The 21562-nt window shown below is 36.1% G+C and overlaps 1 protein-coding gene across 4 annotated transcripts in view; it reads left to right on the top strand.

Annotated features, from left to right (window-relative positions):
* SGTB (small glutamine rich tetratricopeptide repeat co-chaperone beta) overlaps positions 1–21562 on the top strand; it is a 49415-nt gene that overhangs the window by 14190 nt on the left and 13663 nt on the right. For all 4 annotated transcript variants that reach the window (XM_060092959.1, XM_060092958.1, XM_060092957.1 and 1 more), the window contains exons 4-5: positions 52–121; positions 3941–4040. In XM_060092959.1, the coding sequence (XP_059948942.1) occupies positions 52–121; positions 3941–4040 (170 nt within the window). The remainder of the gene's footprint in view (positions 1–51; positions 122–3940; positions 4041–21562) is intronic.

Genomic DNA, 21562 nt, shown 5'->3' with positions numbered 1-21562 from the left:
GATGACTCTATGTAGCTAAATGGAAGTACATTGTATTTTATTTAATTTCAGAATGACATTCTGCCTCTCTCAAACTCAGTGCCTGAAGATGTGGGAAAAGCTGACCAATTAAAAGATGAAGGTGAATATTTCATAGAAAAATTACTTATTTAGTAAAGCTTTCTGAAACTCTAGGGAAAGTGACTCTGTCACCCAATAAGATTCTGGTTTGTACTGCCAAGACGGGGTTGTCGTAAGTCCTTGTGGCATTTGTGAAACAGAAATGAGCCTGGAAATACAGAATGGCTTGTGAACAATATAGGTATGGCTTGCTTCAAGAGAAGCAGATCTGTTGTGAGTAAAACTTGCAAAACAAGTCACTTAAGGGTTGATTATTTGCAACTGTATTTGCTGTGTGTACTCTAGGATCCCAAATTCTTTATGCTTAATCGAAGACATGAAAATGCTTTTCAGTATTATTTTTAACTTTTGTATATTTAGCATTTTTGAGTTCTTTGAAATTTAATATATGTATATGGCACTTAAGGATTTATTAACTAGCACACGATTACTATGTTATTAAATTTTCTAATAGTGACTGTTGAAGCATACTTGATTTTAATAAATGAGTCACCATTGAGGATCTGTGTCCAGTTTTTATGTCATGTCAGTTTTGTTAAGCTATAGAGGCAAGCCAGGTCAGGCCTACAAGATTTGTACTAAGGAGCTATAGGGCAGAGTCCTGATCTTTAGTGAATGAGAGCCAACAAAGACCCTGTCCTATAGGCAGAGAGTTATTAGGGAATGTGCAGTGTTCTGAAGCTGTACACAAATGGTTCAGAACCATTTTCTAGCCTTTTCTTTAGTTGATACTCTGAAGAAGGCAGTTGAATTTTTTCTTAAAAAAATTGGTTGGTGTCTAAAAAGGTAGATATGGAAAAGAGTATGCTTTTCCTGTTCCTCGGGCATGGTCCTTTCTATTAGGTCTATAAATTACACTATATCACTGCTTTTAATGGCTGCATAGTGTTCCATGGTAGTGTTAGACCATGATTTACTTACCTAGACAGATAATTTTGTAATCCTAAGTAACGCTGTCTTAATATCTTTGTCTATATTTATTTTCACTATTGTGTGATTATCTTCTTTGGATTACATTAGAAAGTGCTGTGTTTCCTACAAATAGACTGGTTTCAGTTTTCAATTTTTTATTTCCTCTAATAAATCTTATCACTACAGTGACTTAAAATTTTAGAATTAGGACTTTCGTAAATTACATGTAAAATAAAGTAACCAGATCCTCATTGTCATTTGAATTATAGTATTCCCCAAAGAATTTGCATTTGAACTATCCAGATACAAATGCATTTTTCATATATTATTCTAATTGAAACAATCTAATCTGATGTTTCTTTTTCCTTCTACTTAGACTTTTGTAGTGTGTGAAATCCTCAGTGATGTAATATATGCTCCACTAACATTTTGCTTTTGAAGCTCTCTTGTTTTAGCTCTAGTACTAAATGGCAAATTGGAATTTTATTTTTGTCCCTCATATTTACTCCCTCTGCATGGCAGAACATTGGGAGACTGCATTCCCTGTAGAGTTTGTTTTGATATAATGAATGTTAGTAAGTTGAGGGTTGGAAGGAGATGCAGAGTGAGGCTCATTTACTCTGGCAGCACGGGTAGACTTAATTACTTACTGTTTTCGGCTTTAACCAAAAGCTCTTATTCTTTGTTTTCACGAAGACATGTCACATCTATGACATGTTACACATAAAGTTAAAGCAATTGTCATACAGATTTTGCTATTCGTGTGAAAACAAATGGCCACGGTAGACTGTCAAGCATAGGGTTATTACAGGCTGCATGTTATACTTACCTGTGTTAATCAGGGCTTCTGGCCAGCTAGTACCCTCCTGGAAGGTTGCTTTCAAATATTTTTGTGTGCTTTGCTTCTGAAGAGCTGCAATAAGATCAGACAAAACCAAGAAGGGTTCATTGCTGTAATTCCCTGCCATGTCACAGAAGTAAAGGCATATCTCAAAGGGTTGTCTTGAGGATTAAAGGAGACAGGAGAGTTCTGTGTATAAATATAGAGTGCTGTGCAGTGCCTAGTTATATTTATCTTCACAAATACCTGTGTCCTGAGTTTTTGTATATTGAATATTTTCTGACTTGAAGCTTTTTATCATTAATATCGCTATATATATTTAGTATCTGTACACTTAGTGTGGTTTATGGGAAAAGACATACACTAGGTTTTACTACTACCCAAGAAATGCCATCCTAAGACAAAAAGACCCATTGGCAACAAGAAAATCCACATAACCCACATAATCTTTTACATGGAAGAAGCAAATCTATTTAAGTACTGAGGCTAATGTAGTTAATTTCTTGCTCAATCATAAAAGCTATGTAACCTTTTAGCTTCATTTCTTTTTGGGGGTGGAGATGTAAATTAATTTTTTTAACTTTAAAAAAACAGCTTTATTGAGCTATAATTGACATACCATGCGATTTACTGTAACATGTATGAATTCATTGGTTTCTAGTATGTACACAGAGCTGTGTAGTCATCACCACAATTTTAGAACATTTTATCATCCCAAAGAGAAATTATGTAGAAATCATTTTTTATATTCATTTAGCAATCACTCTTTATATTCATTTCTGCTTCTTAATTTGAAGTAACATTTGTACGATTTTAGGTACTCTTATCTACATGTCTTTCCTTTAATCTTACTGTTATCTGCAAATTCACACTCTCCTCCCATTAAGTAGCTAATGATCTGTTAAGAAAACAAGGCTAATAGGAGAGCTTCTTGTTCAGAGAAAGCTGGAAGGAATAATAGAGGCTTTTGAGATGTAAACACTTCGTAATTCCAGTGTTTTAAAAATTTCAATTTTGAGCATTGGTTCTTATTAGTGATTCTGACACGTTTTTTCTGTTTAATGGATTACAGAAGATAGCCACAAGGAATCCCTTATTTTGCTGACCAGTCGTTAACGTAGCTAAATTATTGCCAGATATATCTGCAGAAACCTTTCCTGAAGATCAGTATGCTGTGGGCTAGCTGTGGTATCTGAAATTCTGTCTTTCTAGAAATTAATCTCCAATAATCTTCTTTAAAAGAGAATCTATCTCTGGAAGGGATAGCACATAAAAATATCTGCCAATGACATTGACATGAGTAGTTTTACTAGCTTACCCTCACCGCATGTTCTGAGGGCTTGCTCATCAGCAGGTGCATGTTTTGACAGGGAAGGAATGGAGGACCAGGTCCAGACTGAGATAGTTGTGGAGGGTGGTCCACCTGGAATGGGGTGGGGCAGCTCTAAAAGGAAAGAGAGAGATGAAGATAAGGAAGGTGAGAAGAGATTAGGTTTTGCCAAGAGGTAATCATAATTGTTACACTTACTCACTTATTGAAGTCTGGTTTTATAAGATATTCAAAGATTAATTTTTTTCATCTTTATTGGAGTACAATTGCTTTACAATGGTGTGTTAGTTTCTGCTTTATAACAAAGTGAATCAGTTATACATATACATCTGTTCCCATATCTCTTCCCTCTTGCGTCTCCCTCCCTCCCACCCTTCCTATCCCACCCCTCCAGGTGTTCACAAAGCACAGAGCTGATCTCCCTGTGCTATATGGCTGCTTCCCACTAGCTATCTATTTTATGTTTGGTAGTGTATAGAGTCTTTAAAAAGTTAATCTTTGAGAGTGGCATGGTCAAAGATTAATTTTTTAAATACTCTTCATTGTTAAAAAATCATTCAAACACACTGGAAGCTAAGGGGTATCAACTCTATAGTACAATATAAAATTTATTTCCAGTATGAATGAAAAATCATGTTGCTGACCTTCATATTACTGTAGTTTCTATGATTAAAATTTATCTTCCAGACTTTTTTTTTCCTGTATATTGTACTTACTGTACCTATTGGTTATTTTAGGCAATAACCACATGAAAGAAGAAAATTATGCTGCTGCAGTGGATTGTTACACACAGGCGATAGAACTGGATCCAAATAATGCAGTTTATTATTGTAACAGGTAAACTGGCACTGTTATGGCAGGTTTACAGTTGTTAAACATTTGCATTAATAGCTCTGAAGGCGTTTTTTATAGCTCTGTAAAATTTGTTTTTTTATTTAGAAAATTTTGAAAGTTTGGAAACATATAAAAGAAGGAAAAAATAAGCTCATAAATTTACCACTTAGAGGCAACCACTATTACTAATAACCTTTTGGCATATGCTGTTTGATGTAAGAGTAATCAATTTCAGATTAATCTTTATTCACTAGGCATATCACAACACATCCTTATTTTATTTAAATCCTTCATAAACATTATTTAAATGAATACAAATTAGTCTATTATTACCTCTTCATCTTTTTTATATATCTAGCACCTTTCATTGTGGCTGGCAAACAAGCAGTATTATTTTTTAATAAATTGATAGATGTACCTTACTTTGCCTTACTTTGCTTTGTCCTACTGGTGGACATTGAAGGTGTCCCTTCTTTTTTTTTTCAATATTATAAAGCTGCAATGAACGTCTTTGTTTCTAAAATTATTTTCTGGACTTAAGATTTTCTAGACTTTGTATCTATCCTTGGAAATGCACTCAGTTGGTCTAACAGTATAAACATTTAAAAGTTTGTTGATGCTAATTTCAAAATTGTTCCGGCTTCTTTGAAAATATTTTGAAAATTCTTTTCTTCCCCTAGGATATGTGAGTGTATCTGTTTTTACCACACCCTTAGCAGAACTAAGTACTTGAATTATTATTTATTATTGTTAATTTAATATTATTATTTTAATAGTGATTTGTAATTTACATTTAATTACTGGTGAGGTTGGACATTTTTCAAATGTTGGCCATTTGTGTGTTTTTTTTCCTCTCTAAATTATTTGTACCTGTGCCAGGCCTCATCCTGTTTGACCTCAGACATTTCTTCCTTTCCCTTTTCTTTTTAACAGAGGCTCTGACCCCTGCAGGCTGTATTTCCCAGGCTCCTTTGACACCTGGGTTTTGTCTGTGTTCAGCCGTGGGAGGTACTGGCAGGAGATTGGAGGGCAGAAGGAAGGCAGAAGTTGGGTATTTCTTCCCCTCTTTTTACATCAGGGTGTTTATCCAGCAAGGGCTGCTTCTCCTCCTTGTCTCCAGCTCCCACCCAAGACACCCGCTATGGTCCCAGCTTTTTCCAGGTGACATTGGGTTTTGGGCTCTGCACTCTGTTCTGTCTTAGGGACGGTAACGGCTTCCTGCTGTTGCTAATCTCTGCATTGATGCACAACCCCCTGTTTGGCATCTCAGCTCTTCCATCAGCTATGTAATGAATTCCCTGCACTAAATTTTTTTTTTTTTTTGCGGTACGCGGGCCTCTCACTGTTGTGGCCTCTCCCGTTGCGGAGCACAGGCTCCGGACGCACAGGCTCAGCGGCCATGGCTCATGGGCCCAGCCGCTCCGTGGCATGTGGGATCCTCCTGGACCAGGGCACGAACCCGCGTCCCCTGCATCGGCAGGTGGACTCCCAACCACTGCGCCACCAGGGAAGCCCCTTGCACTAAATTTTTTAAATATTAAAATTCCAATAGAACTTTCTGCAGTGATGGAAATGTTCTGTATCTGCATTGTCCAGTACAGTAGCCACTAACCACAGTGGCTGTTAAGAACTTGAAATGTGGCTAGTGCAATGGAGAAACTAAAATTTTAATGGTTAATTAATTTAAGGTCAATTTAAATTAATTAAATTTAAATAGCCATATGTGGCTTGTGGCTGCTGTACTGGACACCATAGCTCTATATTAAAGATAAAATCCCTTTGTCCTAATTGCATAGCTTATTGTTTGCCTTTTAATGTTTTTCATGTGTAAAAGTTTTAAATATTTATGTAGATGAATTTGTTTATCTTTTCTTTTGCATTTTATTACAGTGTTTTTAGGCTGAAAGCTCTCTGCATTTACAGACTTGGCAAATAACTTTTATTTTTTATTTTTTCCTTTACGTTTAAATTTTGTCATGCCAAGTCTATTTTGGTCACTGATATGACTATTTTAATCAATCTGAAGCTTTTTATGACAGATTTATAAAAATTACCTTTTATTATATAGTAGGTTCTTAGATTTGAAAGAGATCTACAGGTTAATTTGGTCCAATCTTTCATTGAGTTATTTTTATCATATTTAGGGTATGCATACCCTTATGAGATAGTCCCTTCTCTCCCACCTTTTCTTTTGTGGTTATATCTGTTAGAAAAGTCTTCCCTGACACTGATTTTGTTTCCCTGTAGCTCCTGTAGCTTCTCTCAATTGACTTTATTTTTATTCTTATGGACAATTACAGAATAAGTGTGGTTCTTCTTTTTCATGACAGTACCTTACATTTTGAAGTTTGCTACTGTGTTCATTTTACTCTTTTCTCCACATTAAGTGTTCACAGCTTTTTCCACTGTACCTCACATAGGTCAGTTTTAAATCTTACACTTTTGCTCTAAACTTGTTCCAGGTTACCTGTGTCTTTACTCTGTAGTTCCCAGAAGTTAGCACAGCATATCTGGCATTGGTCTGACTAGAACAGACTTGTAGAGTGCTCATTTAACCTACTTCGAGATAACATAGTTATATATCTGTGTTTTGTAGCATTATCTATTAAATTTATATTTTGCTTTGGTTTTATTAAAGCCTGTCCTTTTTCACACACTCTCTCTCCCCTGCCACTCAATCGTACCTTCATTGACAGGTTCTTGCCCAACACCTGCTGTGCGACAGTGTTGTCACAGGAGGTAAAGTGGGTTGTTTGGACTCAAATGCAGGCTCTTATATTTTATCCCTATGGGATTTTATCTTGTTAGTCTTTTATTTATATGTCCCTTAATTGTTTGGGATAAATTGTAAAATACTATATTTGCTTTTGCTCCTAGCTTCACGTCAGCCACAAACTTGACAAGAGCACCCGATATGACATTGTATCAGTTACAGAGTCAACTAGGGGAGCAGTCATGGGGAAGTGGTTAAGAGCAGGGGTTCTGACCCACACTCTGTGGATTCTAATTTCTGGCTCTTCCACTTACATGTATGTGACCTTGAGCAAATTATCCTAACATCTTAGTTTCCCCATTGGTAAAATGTGGATAATAGTATTTATCTCATCGCATTGCTGTAGAGATCAAATAGTTAATATATATAAAGTGCTAGGAAAGTGTCTAGTAAAGAGTATTGTACACAGCTGTAGCTATTATCATTATTATTTATGCAATCTGGGGGTTTTGCCTCAATCAGATTATGAAGAGAGATCCAAATTTATCGGGGTCCAAATACATTGTCAGTTGTTTTTCTCTGAGTTACCAGTCTGGTGGTAATACTGATAAAATAGAAAGGAAATGATGTTAGCCTCATAGGACTTGTTCTGAATTAATCTAATGTTATTTTCCTTCTTTTTTTTTTTTGATCTCTAACAATTTTTAGTGAAGATTTAGAAAAATCAAAGAGGTTTACAGTGAATATGCATATATCCACACCAAGATTTTGCCATTAATATTTTACTATATTTGCTATATCAGTATTTATTCGTCTGTCTGTGCCTATCTTATTTTTGATGCATTTCAAGGTAAATTGCAGCCATCAGTACACTTACCCCTAAATATTTTAGTATGCACGTCATTGACTACAGTTCAATATTTTACATTCTTTTCTTTTGAGGTAAAATTTACATGCAATAAAAAGCACAGATCTTAACTGTATGTTCACTAAATTTTGACAAATGCATACACCTATATAAGTCACCACCCCTATCAAGATAGTGAAGGTTACCACCAGCCCGGGAAGTTTTCCCTGCCCCTTCAGAGTCAGTTGCCTAAAACACTCGCCAGAGAAAACCACTGTTTTGTTTTGTTTTGTTTTTCCACCATAGATTAGATTTGTCTCTGTTAGAATTTCACATAAAAGGAATCATACTATGTATACCCTTGTGTGTGAGACCTTTTTTACTTGACATAATGGTTTTGACATTCAATCCTGGTGTTGCATGGTTCTTTTTTTTAAGCTGCTCAGTATTGGTTGTTTGAATGCATCACCATTTGTTTAGACATTTTCCTATTCATAGGCACCCAGGCTGCCTTTAGTTGTTGTTGTTTTTGTTTTTTGCATTTTGTCCAGAATTTAGAGTTGTTATTTTTGGAAGCATTGGATCCATAAGGAATTTAGTTGGCCATACTGAAAACCTACATTTTCTCTCTTAACACACACACACACACACAAATCACTGTTAATCTGTTCTAATAATCCAGCTCAGAAAAATAGAAAATCCAAATAATTTGTGGAGAATTAATTTCCCAAGCTCTGTTTTTATGTTTGAATTTTATTCTCTGTAATCAGATGACTAGACATGTTTTCACTTAGCGTATGAAATCTTGAAATAAATACATTTAATACTGCACAGAATGTTATGACCAGGTATAAATGTTATCAGAAAATTGATTATTTATAGAGCTCCGTAAGCCATATACTTTTAACTATGAATGTGATGAATCTGAGCCTAGATAAATCATTTATTTTTAATGAGATTAGTGTTTGTTAATAGTCGCATGTCCACTAGTACAGTATTAGAAGAGATTCTTGGCAGTACCTATACTTGCTTTTCATTTAATTATTGTTAAATTGAAATGAATAATTATGCTTCTTTTTTGCATTTAAATAGTATCTTCTTCCCTGAGGATTTCAGTAATAGAGAAAGCAATTTAATATTAAATCATTAGAAAACTTTATTTGTATATGTATTGCAAATATTAAATAAAGCTTTAGGAATTTTTTTTAGACTCTAGTGGTTATAAATATCTCAATAGCCTGTAGTTTCCCAGCTACCCCTTGCCATTTTTCTTAGCCAGCTGACTGCCATGAGTTGGAAGCTCAGAATAGCAGATCTAATTCTTTCTTTTGATATTCATTTTCACAGTTTATTACTAATCAAAATATTGTTCACATATTAAACTTGCTAGGATGAACCAAAGTTTACTTTTTATAGAAGTGACTTTTTTATATGATTAGAAAACAATCAATTGGTATATTTCTTAAGCATGAATCTTTCTTTTCTAGACTTAATCTTCTATTTTGGGCTTTTAGGATCCTAATGATGCTTTAGGCTCAGCTCAGATACCAGGACAACATGAGTCCTTCCTTGAAAACCTATTATTTAGTTTTGCTTTTATTCTATGTTCCTAGCACTTACTATGATATATAACACTTATATAAGTTTATCATATATGTTCTGCCTTATAATTATATGCATACTTGTTTTATTTCTTCAGCTGAAGGGCAGAGATTGCATCTTGTATCTATTCGTATTCCCTGTAATACCTAGCACTGTGCCTCACAAGAGTTCAGCCAATTTTTGTTGGATGCATGGAAGACTATAGAAGAAATATAAGAAATTTCCAGTGATGTTGAAGTGACCAGACACTCAAATTAACACTTGTATACATAAAACAACAAATGATTTATAGGTCTAAAATATTTCCAAGTATTTTATAATATGAAATGATATATCATATTAAACTCACTAGTTTTCCATGTCTTCCGTCCCTAAACAGTACAGATCTTCCTTGACTTACAATGTTACATCCCAATAAACTTGAAAATGTCATAAGTCGAAAATGCATTTAATACACCTAACCTACTGACACAGCTTAGCCTAGCCTAACTTAAATATGCTCAGAACACTTACATTAGCCTCACAGTTGGGCAGAATCATCTAACACAAAGCCTATTTTATAATAAAGTGTTGAATGTCTTGTGTAATTTATTGAATACTGTACTGAAAGTGAAAAGCAGAATGGTTGCATGGGTACAGAATGATTGTAAGTGTGTCATTGTTTACCCTCGTGATCGCATGGTTGACTGGGAGCTGCAGCTCGCTGCCGCTGCCCAACATCACGAGGGAGTATCATGCCACTTATCACTAGCCCTGGAAAAGATCAACATTCAAAATTTGGAGTATGGTTTCTACTGTATGAGTATTGCTTTTGCACCGTTGTAAAGTCAAAAAATTGTAAATTAAACCATTGTAAGGCAGGGGCCATCTGTATTCTTATAGGTATTTCTTTTGTACAGCTTCATTGCTGAATACATTACCTTACACAGAATCATCTCCTGTTTCTGGGATGGATAGGTGGTTCAATGACTGAGTCCATAAATGGAATTAAAGATATCGGGAAAGAGAGTGCATGATGGAAAGAATTTGTCTGGAAGGCCTCTCACGTGATGGGGAATTTGAATTGAAGGTGAATTTGGTGGACAGGTAGAACTGGGATAAACAGAGGAGAGGGGAAGGCATTTTAGGTGGTAGATCGTAGTTTAAAAGGCAAAATTAGGAAGCATCAGGGCATTGTACCAAGGAATGCTGTTGACAGCGTGAGCTCTCAGAAAGATGGGAACAGAGACCTCATTTTGTTTTGCATTTTGTTTTCTTCCACCTCCATAAGCAGCATGTAGTCATTGGATTCAGTGGGACTTGACTTTGGTTTGTTGAATTTAGAGTTGAATCTCAGTTCAGCCACTAACTAGCTGTGTGACCTTGGGTAGCCACTAAACCTTTCTGAGCCTCAATTTCCTCACTTTTAAAATAGAGATAATACTAACTGCTTTACAGGGTAGTTGTGAAGAGTAATGATATGTGTGTGTGTGTATATATATATATATATATATATATATATATATATATATATGGCATAGTTCTAGGCTTTCAATATTTGTTTCTTTCAAAAACAATGTAATTCCTAGTTGTAGGAGTAGGCTTTTGCTATAATTTAATTATATGTGATATACAGTACGGGAAATGTTAGGTACCTGTAATTTTTTTTTTGCCTTATTTCCTATAAAAATAGAGCACAAGTTATATTCATGCTCTCACTCTAACAAGGTAAAGAAAGCGAGGGTGTCTGAAAACATGATGACTCTGACTGTTTTGTTCTGCTGGAGTTTCATTAGTTATGCCCTGATAACTAGACAGCAGGGTCAGAGAGAGCAGACCACATTGTTATTCAGTTCAGACACTGGCGTGTTTGGCTGCATCTCACAGAAGCTTCAAACATAGCCTGATTTCTCTTCTCTTTCCTGGATGCAGAATCAGACGCCTCTCCTCTTTCTTTTGTGAGCTGCACATTCTGCTTTCATCCCAGCTTGCAGTTTGTGATCTAAAGCTAAAGCTATAAGTATTGGAACATAGTCATACTCTTTCCTTCTGCCCACTCGTCTTTCTGGGTCTGATTCTCCCTGCTTTATTCCTTGTTTTATTATCAGTATCAGAAGCTAAATATCAGGGAGTCTTCCTCTTTGTTTCCCTTTTCCATATACCTCCCAAATAGCTCATTTGTTCCCTCTTTCATTTCCATCCAGATTCTTAACTTTTGCTAAGCTAGTGCAATAGTAACTTCAGTTGGCTTCCCGTTTCTACTTGCAGTCTCCACCCCAGTCTTCTGTCAAAATGATCGTTCTAAAATATGAAATCAATTGTCTAACTCTTGCTTTCTGTTCACTAGTTCCAAATACTGTGATCAGATTTAAGCTCCTCTGGATGATACATCAGATCTTTTATAATATAAGCTCTCTCTTTTCTTTGAATTTTATTATCCTCACTATTCTTCTTACCCCATTCCTCTCCTCTGCTCTCTATGCCCATGTAACGTGAAATTTACTGATTTCCTAAAAATGCCATGTTGGGACATCTCTTCATGCTTTTATGTGCTTCTTTCTCTGCATAGAATATTTCCTACCTTATCTAATTGGGCGAATTCCTGTCATCCTTCAAGACCCTGTTAGATGTTGCATCTTTGGGGAAGACTTTCTTAATTTCTTCTCTCTTCAACCTCCCCTTCCCTGCCATGCCCTATGGAGTGGTGCTGTTTAATATGGTAGCTTCTGTCCACATGTGGCTGTTCAAATGTAAATTAATTACAATAAATAAAATAAAAAATTCAGTTCCTCAATTGCAGTAGCATATTTCCAGTGCTCTTTAGTCACATGTGGCTAGGGACTGCTGTATTGGATAGCACAGGTAAAGAACTTGTCTATCACAGAAAGTTCTATTAGACAGCTCTGCATACAGTTAACCATATCGTTCTCTGTGTTGCCTCTTTCTTTGATATCTCCACTGTTGCACTTATCATACTATTTATTTATTTACATGTCTGTTTCCCTATTAGACAGTGAATGTTTGAGGGCAAAGATATAGCCTCTTCATTTCTGTGTACTTGATTTTGAGCTGGATTTAGCATATTGCAGGTGTTCAAGAAAATTTTGAGTTGAATTGATTCAGTGAATTTTAGAAGGGAGAATTGCCTCTACTTGAAGACTTCTAATGGTGAAACAGTCACGTGGCAGCATGTTGCATATATATATTCACAAATAATACATATTTATTATATATAATAATTTTATATGATATATATTTATTTAGGGAAACAAATTTCAACATATTTAAAACCTATTTAAACTTACTGGAAGAGAAATACAATGAACATCCATATATGTTTATCCTAGAGTCAATAGTAGCTAACACTTTGCTGTCAATAGTAGCTAACACTTTGCTGTGTTTACTTCTTCTCTCTTTCTTGCTCTCTGTCTCTCTACAAGGGTGTGTGTGTGTGTGTGTGTGTGTGTGTGTGTGTGTGTACACACATATAAAATTTTCTTGCTGATCCCAAATACTTTAGTTATATCTCCTAAGACATACCCTGCATAACTACCCTACCATTCACATGTAAGAAAATTAGCATTAGTGTTGAAATTTCTCCACTTGTCCCCCAAATACCATCTATAGCTATGTTTTTCAATCCAGAATCCAATCAAGGACCACACGTTGCATTTTGATATATCACTTTAGTCTCTTTTAATCTAGAAAATATTCCTGTCTTTTTTGGTTGTTTATTTTTCATGACATAGACTTTTCCAAAGAGTTAAGGCCAGTGATTTTATAGAATGTACCATATTCTGGATATGTGTGATGGCTTCCTCATGATTAAATTTAGGTTACATTTTAGCATGAACCCTACATAAATAATTTGTATACCACTTATTACATTATATTAGGAGGCCCATAATTTCAAACTGTCCCACTGATGGTGATTCTGAAATTTATATCTTAAGGTGGTGACTACCATATCTTTCTATTACTCCTTTTATAATTAAAAATAATATATGAGGGCTTCCCTGGTGGCACAGTGGTTGAGAGTCTGCCTGCCTTTGCAGGGGACACGGATTCGTGCCCCGGTCCGGGAGGATCCCACATGCCATGGAGCGGCTAGGCCCACGAGCCATGGCTGCTGAGCCTGCGCGTCCGGAGCCTGTGCTCCGCAACAGGAGAGGCCACAACAGTGAGAGGCCCGCGTACCAAAAAAAAAAAAAAAAAAAAATGTATGAGGAGCTTCCCTAAGATGGCTGAGTAGGAAGACCCTGAACTCGCCTCCTCCCTTAGGCACACCAAAATTAGAACTGCTTACAGAGCAAATATCTAGGAGGATGACCTGAAGACTAGCAGAAAAGATTTTCCATGACTGAAGATATAAAGAAAGAGCCACATTGAGGAGGGGCAGAGATGTGGTATAGGCAGGATACACAACCTCAGGTTGATGACCCACAGACAAGAAAGATACTTCAACTGCACATATCCTCATCAAGGAGTGAGGAGTCCAAGCCCCACCTTGTGTTCCTCAGCCTAGAGGTTCTGAACCAGGAAGGCGAGTCCCCAGAAAGTCTGGCTTTGAAAACTACCAGGGCTTACATTTGGGAGAGCTGGAGGGCTGTAGGAAAGAGGGTCTCCACTCTTACTTGGCACATGCAAAATCTAACACCCTCAGGGTCCCAGTGCAGAGGCAGTAGTTTGAAAGGAGCCTGGGTTAGACCCACCTGATGGTCTTAGAGAGCCTCCCAGAGAGGCAGGAGGCAACTGTCTGGGGACAGAGACGCTGGCAGCAGCCATTTTGGGGAGCTTGTTCTACTGTGATGAGACTGGCACTGGGAAGTGCCATTTTGGAATCCTCCCTCCAGCCTATTAATGCTGGAGGCTAGCACTGCCTACCAGCATGCCCACAGTAGTCAGCCCACCACAACAGAAGAGTGCCCACAGCCCACATAGAGGGCACTCTTAGATCATATAGCCTGGTGATCAGAAGGGAGCATGATGTTGGGCCCCATAGCACATCTCCTACGTAAAGCTACTTCTCCAAGATTGGGAGATATAAGTGACCTACCTAATACATAGAAATAATCAGAGAGAATTAGGCAAAATGAGGAGACAAAGGAATATGTTCCAAACAAAGGAACAAGACAAAACCTCAAAAAAAGAACTAAATGAAGTGGAGATAAGCAATCTACATGATAAAGAATTCAAGGTAATTATCATGAAGATGCTTACTGCACTTGGGAGAAGAATGGATGAACACAATGAGAATTTCAGCAAAGACTTAGAAAATATTAAAGAATGAAACAGAGTTGAGTAATAAAATACAATAACTAGAATAAAAAATACATTAGAAAGAATCAACAATAAATTAGATGATAAAGAAAAATGGATCAGCAATCTGAAAGACAGAGTAGTACAAATCACCCAAGCTGAACAGAAAAAGAAAAAAATAATTTTAAAAAATGAGGTTTAAGGGACAATCAAGTGTACTAACATTTGCATTAAAGGGGTACAAGAAGGAAAAGAGAGAGGGAAGGGGGCAGGTAACTTATTTGAAGAAATAAGTTAGCTGAAAATTTCCCTAACCTGGGGAAGGAAACAGGAAAGAAACAGGTCCAGGAAGCACAGAGTCCCAAACAACATGAACCCAAAGAAATTCACAGCAAGACACATTATAAATAAAATGGCAGAAAATAAAGGTAAAGGGAGAATCTTAAAAGCAACAAGAGAAGCTACTAGTTACATACAATGGAACTCCCATAAGATTATGAGCTGCCTTTTCAGCACAAACTTTGCAGGCCAGAAGGGAGTGGCATGATATATTCAAAGTGCTGAAAGGAAAAAAACCTACAACCAAGAATACTTGGCAAGATTATCATTCAGAATTGAAGGAGAGATAAAAAGAGTTTTACAGATAAGCAAAGATAAAAGAGTTCAGCACTACTAAACTGGCTTTACAAGAAATGTTAAAGGGACTGCTCTAAGTGGAAAAGAAAAAGCCACAACTAGAAATATGAAAATTATGAAAGGAAAAATCTCATTGGTGTAGGCAAACACGCACTAAAGGTAGTGGATCAACAGTCTATAAAGCTACTATGAAGCTTAAAAGACAAAAGTAGTAAAATTATCTATATCTAAATTACTTAAGTGAATCACAAAATAAAAAGATGTAAAATATGACATCCAAAACATCAAATGTTGGTGGAGAGGATTAAAAATGTAGTGCTTTTAGAACGCACTTGAACTTAAGCAACCATCAACTTAAAATAGACTGCAGTGTACAAAGGTTGTTGTATATGAACCTCGTGGTAAACACAAAAAACCTATACAGATACAAAAAAATTAAAAGGAATAAAGACACAACACTAAAGAAAGCAATAAAATCACAAGGAAAGAGAATAAGAGAAGAAAAAAACAGAGAGTAACTACAAATACAACTAGAAAACAGTTAACAAATGGCAATAAGTACGTACCTATCAATAATTACTTTAAATGTAAGTGGACTCTATGCTCCAGTTAGAAGACTTAGGGTGGCTGAATAGAGAAAAGAACAAGACCCATATACATGCTGCCTACAAGAGACTCAATTCACATATAAAAACACACACAGACTGAAAGTGAAGGGATGGCAAAAGGTATTCAATGAAAATGGAAATGAAAAGAAAGTTGGGGTAGTAATACAAATGGGAGACAAAATAGACTTTAATACAAAGGCTGTAACTAGAGACAGGAAAGGACATTACATAATGATAAATCAACCCAACAAGAAGATATAATTGTGAATATATATGCACCCAACATAGGAGCACCTAAATACATAAAGCAAATATTAACATAAAGGGAGAAATTGTTAGTAATACAGTAATAGTAGAGGACTTTAACACCCCACTTACATCAACGGACAGATCATCCAGACAGAAAATAAGGAAACACTGGCCTTAAGTGACATATTAGACCAGATAAACTTAAATGATATATATAGAACACTCCATCCAAAAGCAGTGGAATACACATTCTTTTCAAGTGCACATGGAACATTCTCCAGGCTAGGCCACAAAACAAGTCTCAGTAAATTTAACAAACTTGAAATCATATCAAGCATCTTTTCTGACCATAATGCTATGAGACGAGAAATCAACTGCCAGGAAAAAGCTGCAAAAAACACAAGCTTGTGGAGGCTAAATAATACGCTACTAAACAACCAGTGGGTCACTGAAGAAATAAAAGAGGAAATAAAAAATACCTGACAATTGAAAATTGAAACACAGTGATCTAAAAACTATGGGACTCAGCAAAAGCAGTTCTAATAGGGAAGTTTGTAGTGATACACACCTATCTCAGGAAATTTTAAAAATCTCAAACAATCTAACCTTACACTTAATGGAAATAATAAAGAAGAACAAACAAAACCCAAAGTTAGTAGAAGGAAAGAAGTAATAAAGATATGAGCAGAAATTAATGAAGTAGAGACTTTTAAAAAAAGAAAAAAATCAATGAAACTAAGAGCTGGTTCTTTGAAAAGATAAACAAAATTAATAAACCTTTATCCAGACTTACCAAGAAAAAAAAGAGAGATGGCCCAAAGAAATAAAATCAGAAATGCAAGAGAAGTTATAACAGACACCACAGAAATACAAAGAATTACAAGATATTATTATGAACAAATATACACCAATGAATTGGACAACCTAGAAGAAATGGATAAATTCCCAGAAATGTACAATCTTCCAAGACTGAACTAGGAAGAGATAAAAAATATGAACAGACCAATTACCAGTAATGGAATTGAATCAGTAATTAAAAAAAAAAAACTCCCAACAAATAAAAGTCTAGGACCAGGAGATTTTCAGGTGAATTCTACCAAACATTTAAAGAAGAGTTAACAGCTATCCTTCTCAAAAATTTGAAGAGGAAGGAATGCTTCTGAACTTATTTTATGAGGCCAGCATCACCAAAACCTGATACCAAAACCAGACAGAGTCACCACAGAAAAAGAAAACTACCTGTCAATATCACTGATGAACATAGATGTAAAAATTCTCAACAAGATATTAGCAATTTGACTTCAACAAGACATTAAAAGGATCATACACCATGATCAAGTGGGATTTATCCCAGTGATGCAAGGATGGTTCAATGTCTGGAAATCAATCAATATGATATACCACATAAACAGATTGAAGAATAAAAGTCATGATCATCTCAATAGATGCCAAAAAAGCTTTTGACAAAATTCAACATTCATTTATGATAAAAAGTTTCAACAAAGTGGCTATAGAGGGAACATACCTCAACACAATTAAGCCCATCTGTAGCAAACCCACAGCCAGCATCATCCTCAATGGTGAAAAGCTGAAGTCATTTCTTCTACAATCAGGAAAAAGACAAGGATACCCACTCTCACCACTTTTGTTCAACGTAGTTTTGGAAGTCCTAGCCAGGTCAGTCAAACAAGAAAAAGAAATAATAGGAATCCAAATTGGAAAGGAACAGGTAAAACTGTCACTGTTTACAGATGACATGATACTATATATAGGAAGCCCTCAAGACACCACCAAAAACTATTAGAACTAATAAATGAATTTATTAAAGTCGCAAGATCCAAAATTAATATATGGAAGTCTGTTGCATTTCCATACACTAGAGATGGACTAACAGAGAGATTAAGAAAACAATCCCATGTATAATTGCATAAAAAAGAATAAAATATGTAGGAATAATTCTAACTAAGGAGGTGTAAAAGACCTGCACTCGGGAAACTATAAGACATTGATGAAAGAAATTGAAGATGCCACTAACAGATGGAAGGATATACTGTGCTCATGGATTGGAAGAATTAGTATTGTTAAAATGACCATACTACCCAAAGCGATCTACAGATTCAGTGCAATCCCTATCAAAATGCCAATGGCATTTTCTACAGGACTAGAAAAAATAATTTTAAAATTTGTATCCAAAAGACCCTGGGTAGCCAAAGCAATCTTGAGAAAAAGAACAAATCTAGAGGTATCATGCTCCCTGTTTTCAAACTAAACTACAAAGCTAAAGTAATCAAAACAGTATGGTACTGAAACAAAACTAGACACAGATCAATGGAACAGTATAGACAGCCCAGAAATAAACCCACACTTACATGGTCAATTAATCTACATCGAAGAAGGTAAGAATATACAATGGGGAAGAGGCAGCCTCTTTAATAAATTGTATTGGGAAAACTGGACCAGTTTCTCACACTGTATTTCAATACAAAAATAAACTCAAAATGAATCAAAGAATTAAACGTAAGACCTGAAATCATGAAACTCCTGGAAGAAAACATAGGCAGTATACTCTTTGATATTGATCTTAGCAATATTTTTTTGGATGTGTCTCTTTGAGCTAGGGAAACAAAAGCAAAAGTAAGCAAATGGGACTATATAAAACTAAAAATCCATTGCAGAGCAAAGGATACCATCAACAAAATGAAAAAGCAGCCTACTGAATGGGAGAAGATAATTTGCAAATGATATATCAGATAATGGGTTACTATTCTAAACATACAAAAAAACTCATACAATTCAGCATCATAAAAACAACCCAATTAACAAATGGGCAGAGGAACTGAATAAACATTTTTCCAAAGAAGATATACAGTTGGCAAACAGACACATGAAAAGATGCTCAACATCACTAATCATCAGGTAATTGCAAATCGAAACTACAATGAGGTACCACCTCACACCTGTCAGAATGGATATCATCAAAAAGACAGCATATAACAAGTGTTGGTGAGTATGTGTACAAAAGGGAATCCTCATGCACTGTTACTTGGAGTGTAATTTGGTACAGCCACTATGGAGAACATTATGGAGGTTCCTCAAAAAATTAAAACTAGAACTACTGTACAATCCACCAATTTCAGTTCTGGGTATTTACCCAAATAAAACAAAAACAGTCATTTGAAGAGATATATGTAACCCAGTATTCATTGTAGCATTATATACAATAGTCAAGATGTGGGAGCAACCTAAGTGTTCATCAATAGATGAAAGGATAAAGAAGATGTTTTATATATACATACATACATATATATATATATATGTGTGTACACACACACACACACACACACACACACACAATGGAATATTACTCAACCATATAAAACCCCAAATCTTGCCGTTTGTGACAGTGTGGATGTATCTAGAGGGTATCATGCTAAGTGGAATAAGTCAGATAGAGAAAGACAAATATTGTATCTCACTTATATGTGGAATCTAAAAACCAAAACAAACAAAATGAGAACAGATTCATTGATACAGAGAACAAACGTGTTTGCCAGAGGAGAGTGGAGTGATGGGTTGGGTGAAATAGATGAAGGGGATTAAGAGGTGCAAGCCTCCAATTATAAAATAAATAAGCCAGAGGATGTAATATACAGCATAAGGAATATGGTATACAATATTGTAATAACTTTGTATGGGGAAAGTTGGATACTAGAATTATTGTGATCATTCCGTAATGGATGTAAATGTTCAATCACTATGTAGTTCACCTGAAACTAACATAAAATTGTACATCAACAGTATTTCAATTTTAAAAAAGGAAAAAATTATCTATATGGTCAGATCATGTGAATATCCTGTTCCCCAACAATCTTTTAATGTCTTTTCAGCTGCACCGTGCAGCATGCAGGATCTTAGTTCCCCAACCAGAGACTGAACCTGGGCCCTGGCAGTGAAAGTGCTGAGTCCTAACCACTGGACCACCAGAGCATTCCCCACAGCAATCTTTTACTCAGTGTTTTATCATCCACTGATGATCTGTCCCTGAATCATTAATACATTGATGGTTACAAAATGGTGATTTTTCTAATTTTATCATTTCCTTTACATAATATTTTCTCACATATTTCTGAAACGAAGAGTTTTCTTTCCTTTTCACTCTTTTTGGCTTTCCTCCTCCTTTGTCCTCTGAAAGTATTGTATGGACTCATGAATTTTTAAAAATTTACTATTCAGTGTGTTATAATAAATTACCATAATTATTATTTTGACCCTTAAATTATCCTATACAGTAAGTCCTCTACATATGAACGAGTTCCATTCCAAGAGTGCATTCTTAAGTCCAATTTGTTCATAAGTCCAGCAGAGTAAGCCTAGGTACCGACTAACACAATCAGCTATATAGTACTGTACTATAAGAGGTTTATAACACTTTTCACACAAATAATACATAAGAAACAAACACAAAAAAACATTTTTAATCTTACAGTACAGTACCTTGTGAAGTACAGTAGTACAGTACAACAGCTGGCATACAGGGGCTGGCACTGAGTGAACAGGCAAGAAGAGTTACTGACTGGAGGAGGGACAGGAGGTGGGAGATGGTAGAGCTGAAGGATCGTCAGCAATAGGAGACGGAGGGCAAGCTGCAATTTCACTCATGCCTGACGTTGATGGCACAGGTTCTGGTTCTTTGCTGGAATAAATTCTATCTACCTTGAAAAAATGATCCAGTGATGTCTGGGTAGTAGCTTTTTTTTTCTCATCATAGATGACACAGTAGCACTGGACTGCATTTTGAACAGCTGCAGCCACTGTACATGTACTGTTCTACATTCGGGTCTTGTGCCTCAACAACTAACAGTGCCTCCTCAAATAAAGAAAATCCCCTTGCCATTTCCTGCATCATGAATCTCTTTGGTTCTTCAGTTACTTCTTCCTCTTGTCTCCGTCCTTTCTCTGGGCCTCCAATCCTAGAGCTTCTTAGCAGTACCAGCTACATCACCGCTGCTTTTACACTTGCCTCCTGACATCCTGGGCTTGAAATAAAGATACTGTACTACTGTACTGTATACAGTACTGTACAGTAAAATACACAAAAGCAAAATCACTTGTAGAGGATGCACGCACGTGACAATGTAAGCCAGACACGTGAACTAATTTATGGGATTGGACATGCAGACGCACATTCACATCTTTGAAAGTTCTCAACTTGAAGGTTCATATGTAGGGGACTTACTGTATTTGTCTAGTGGGAGTCCCTTTAAACAGGCTGTGTGTCCTCTTACATACCTTCATTTGTTTTTGAACACTTTCTTGCTTTCTGGGAGAACAGGGTATTCCAGATTTGCCTTTTACTTTCTCTGCCCCTAGACCTGGGCTCAGTTGTTTCTGCAAGGAGCTCCTGTTCCTTTTAGTGCAGAAACCAAGATCTGATTGCAAGACCTGATCATTGCTACTGAAGGTCCTTTCTAGGTCCTTTTAAAGGACAGAGCTAGGAAATATATTTTTGGAAAAGTCATCACTTTATCCAGATACCCTCATCATATCCAGTGTCACAGAGGTTATCCTTACTTTCCCTCATTTTATATTTGTATCTCTCTCTCACAAGAGAGCCCTGCTTTCCAACAACACC

The sequence above is a fragment of the Mesoplodon densirostris genome, chromosome 3 (genome assembly GCF_025265405.1).
Source record: "Mesoplodon densirostris isolate mMesDen1 chromosome 3, mMesDen1 primary haplotype, whole genome shotgun sequence".
NCBI classification, from domain to species: domain Eukaryota; kingdom Metazoa; phylum Chordata; class Mammalia; order Artiodactyla; family Ziphiidae; genus Mesoplodon; species Mesoplodon densirostris.
This window is presented reverse-complemented; position numbering and strand designations above follow the sequence as displayed.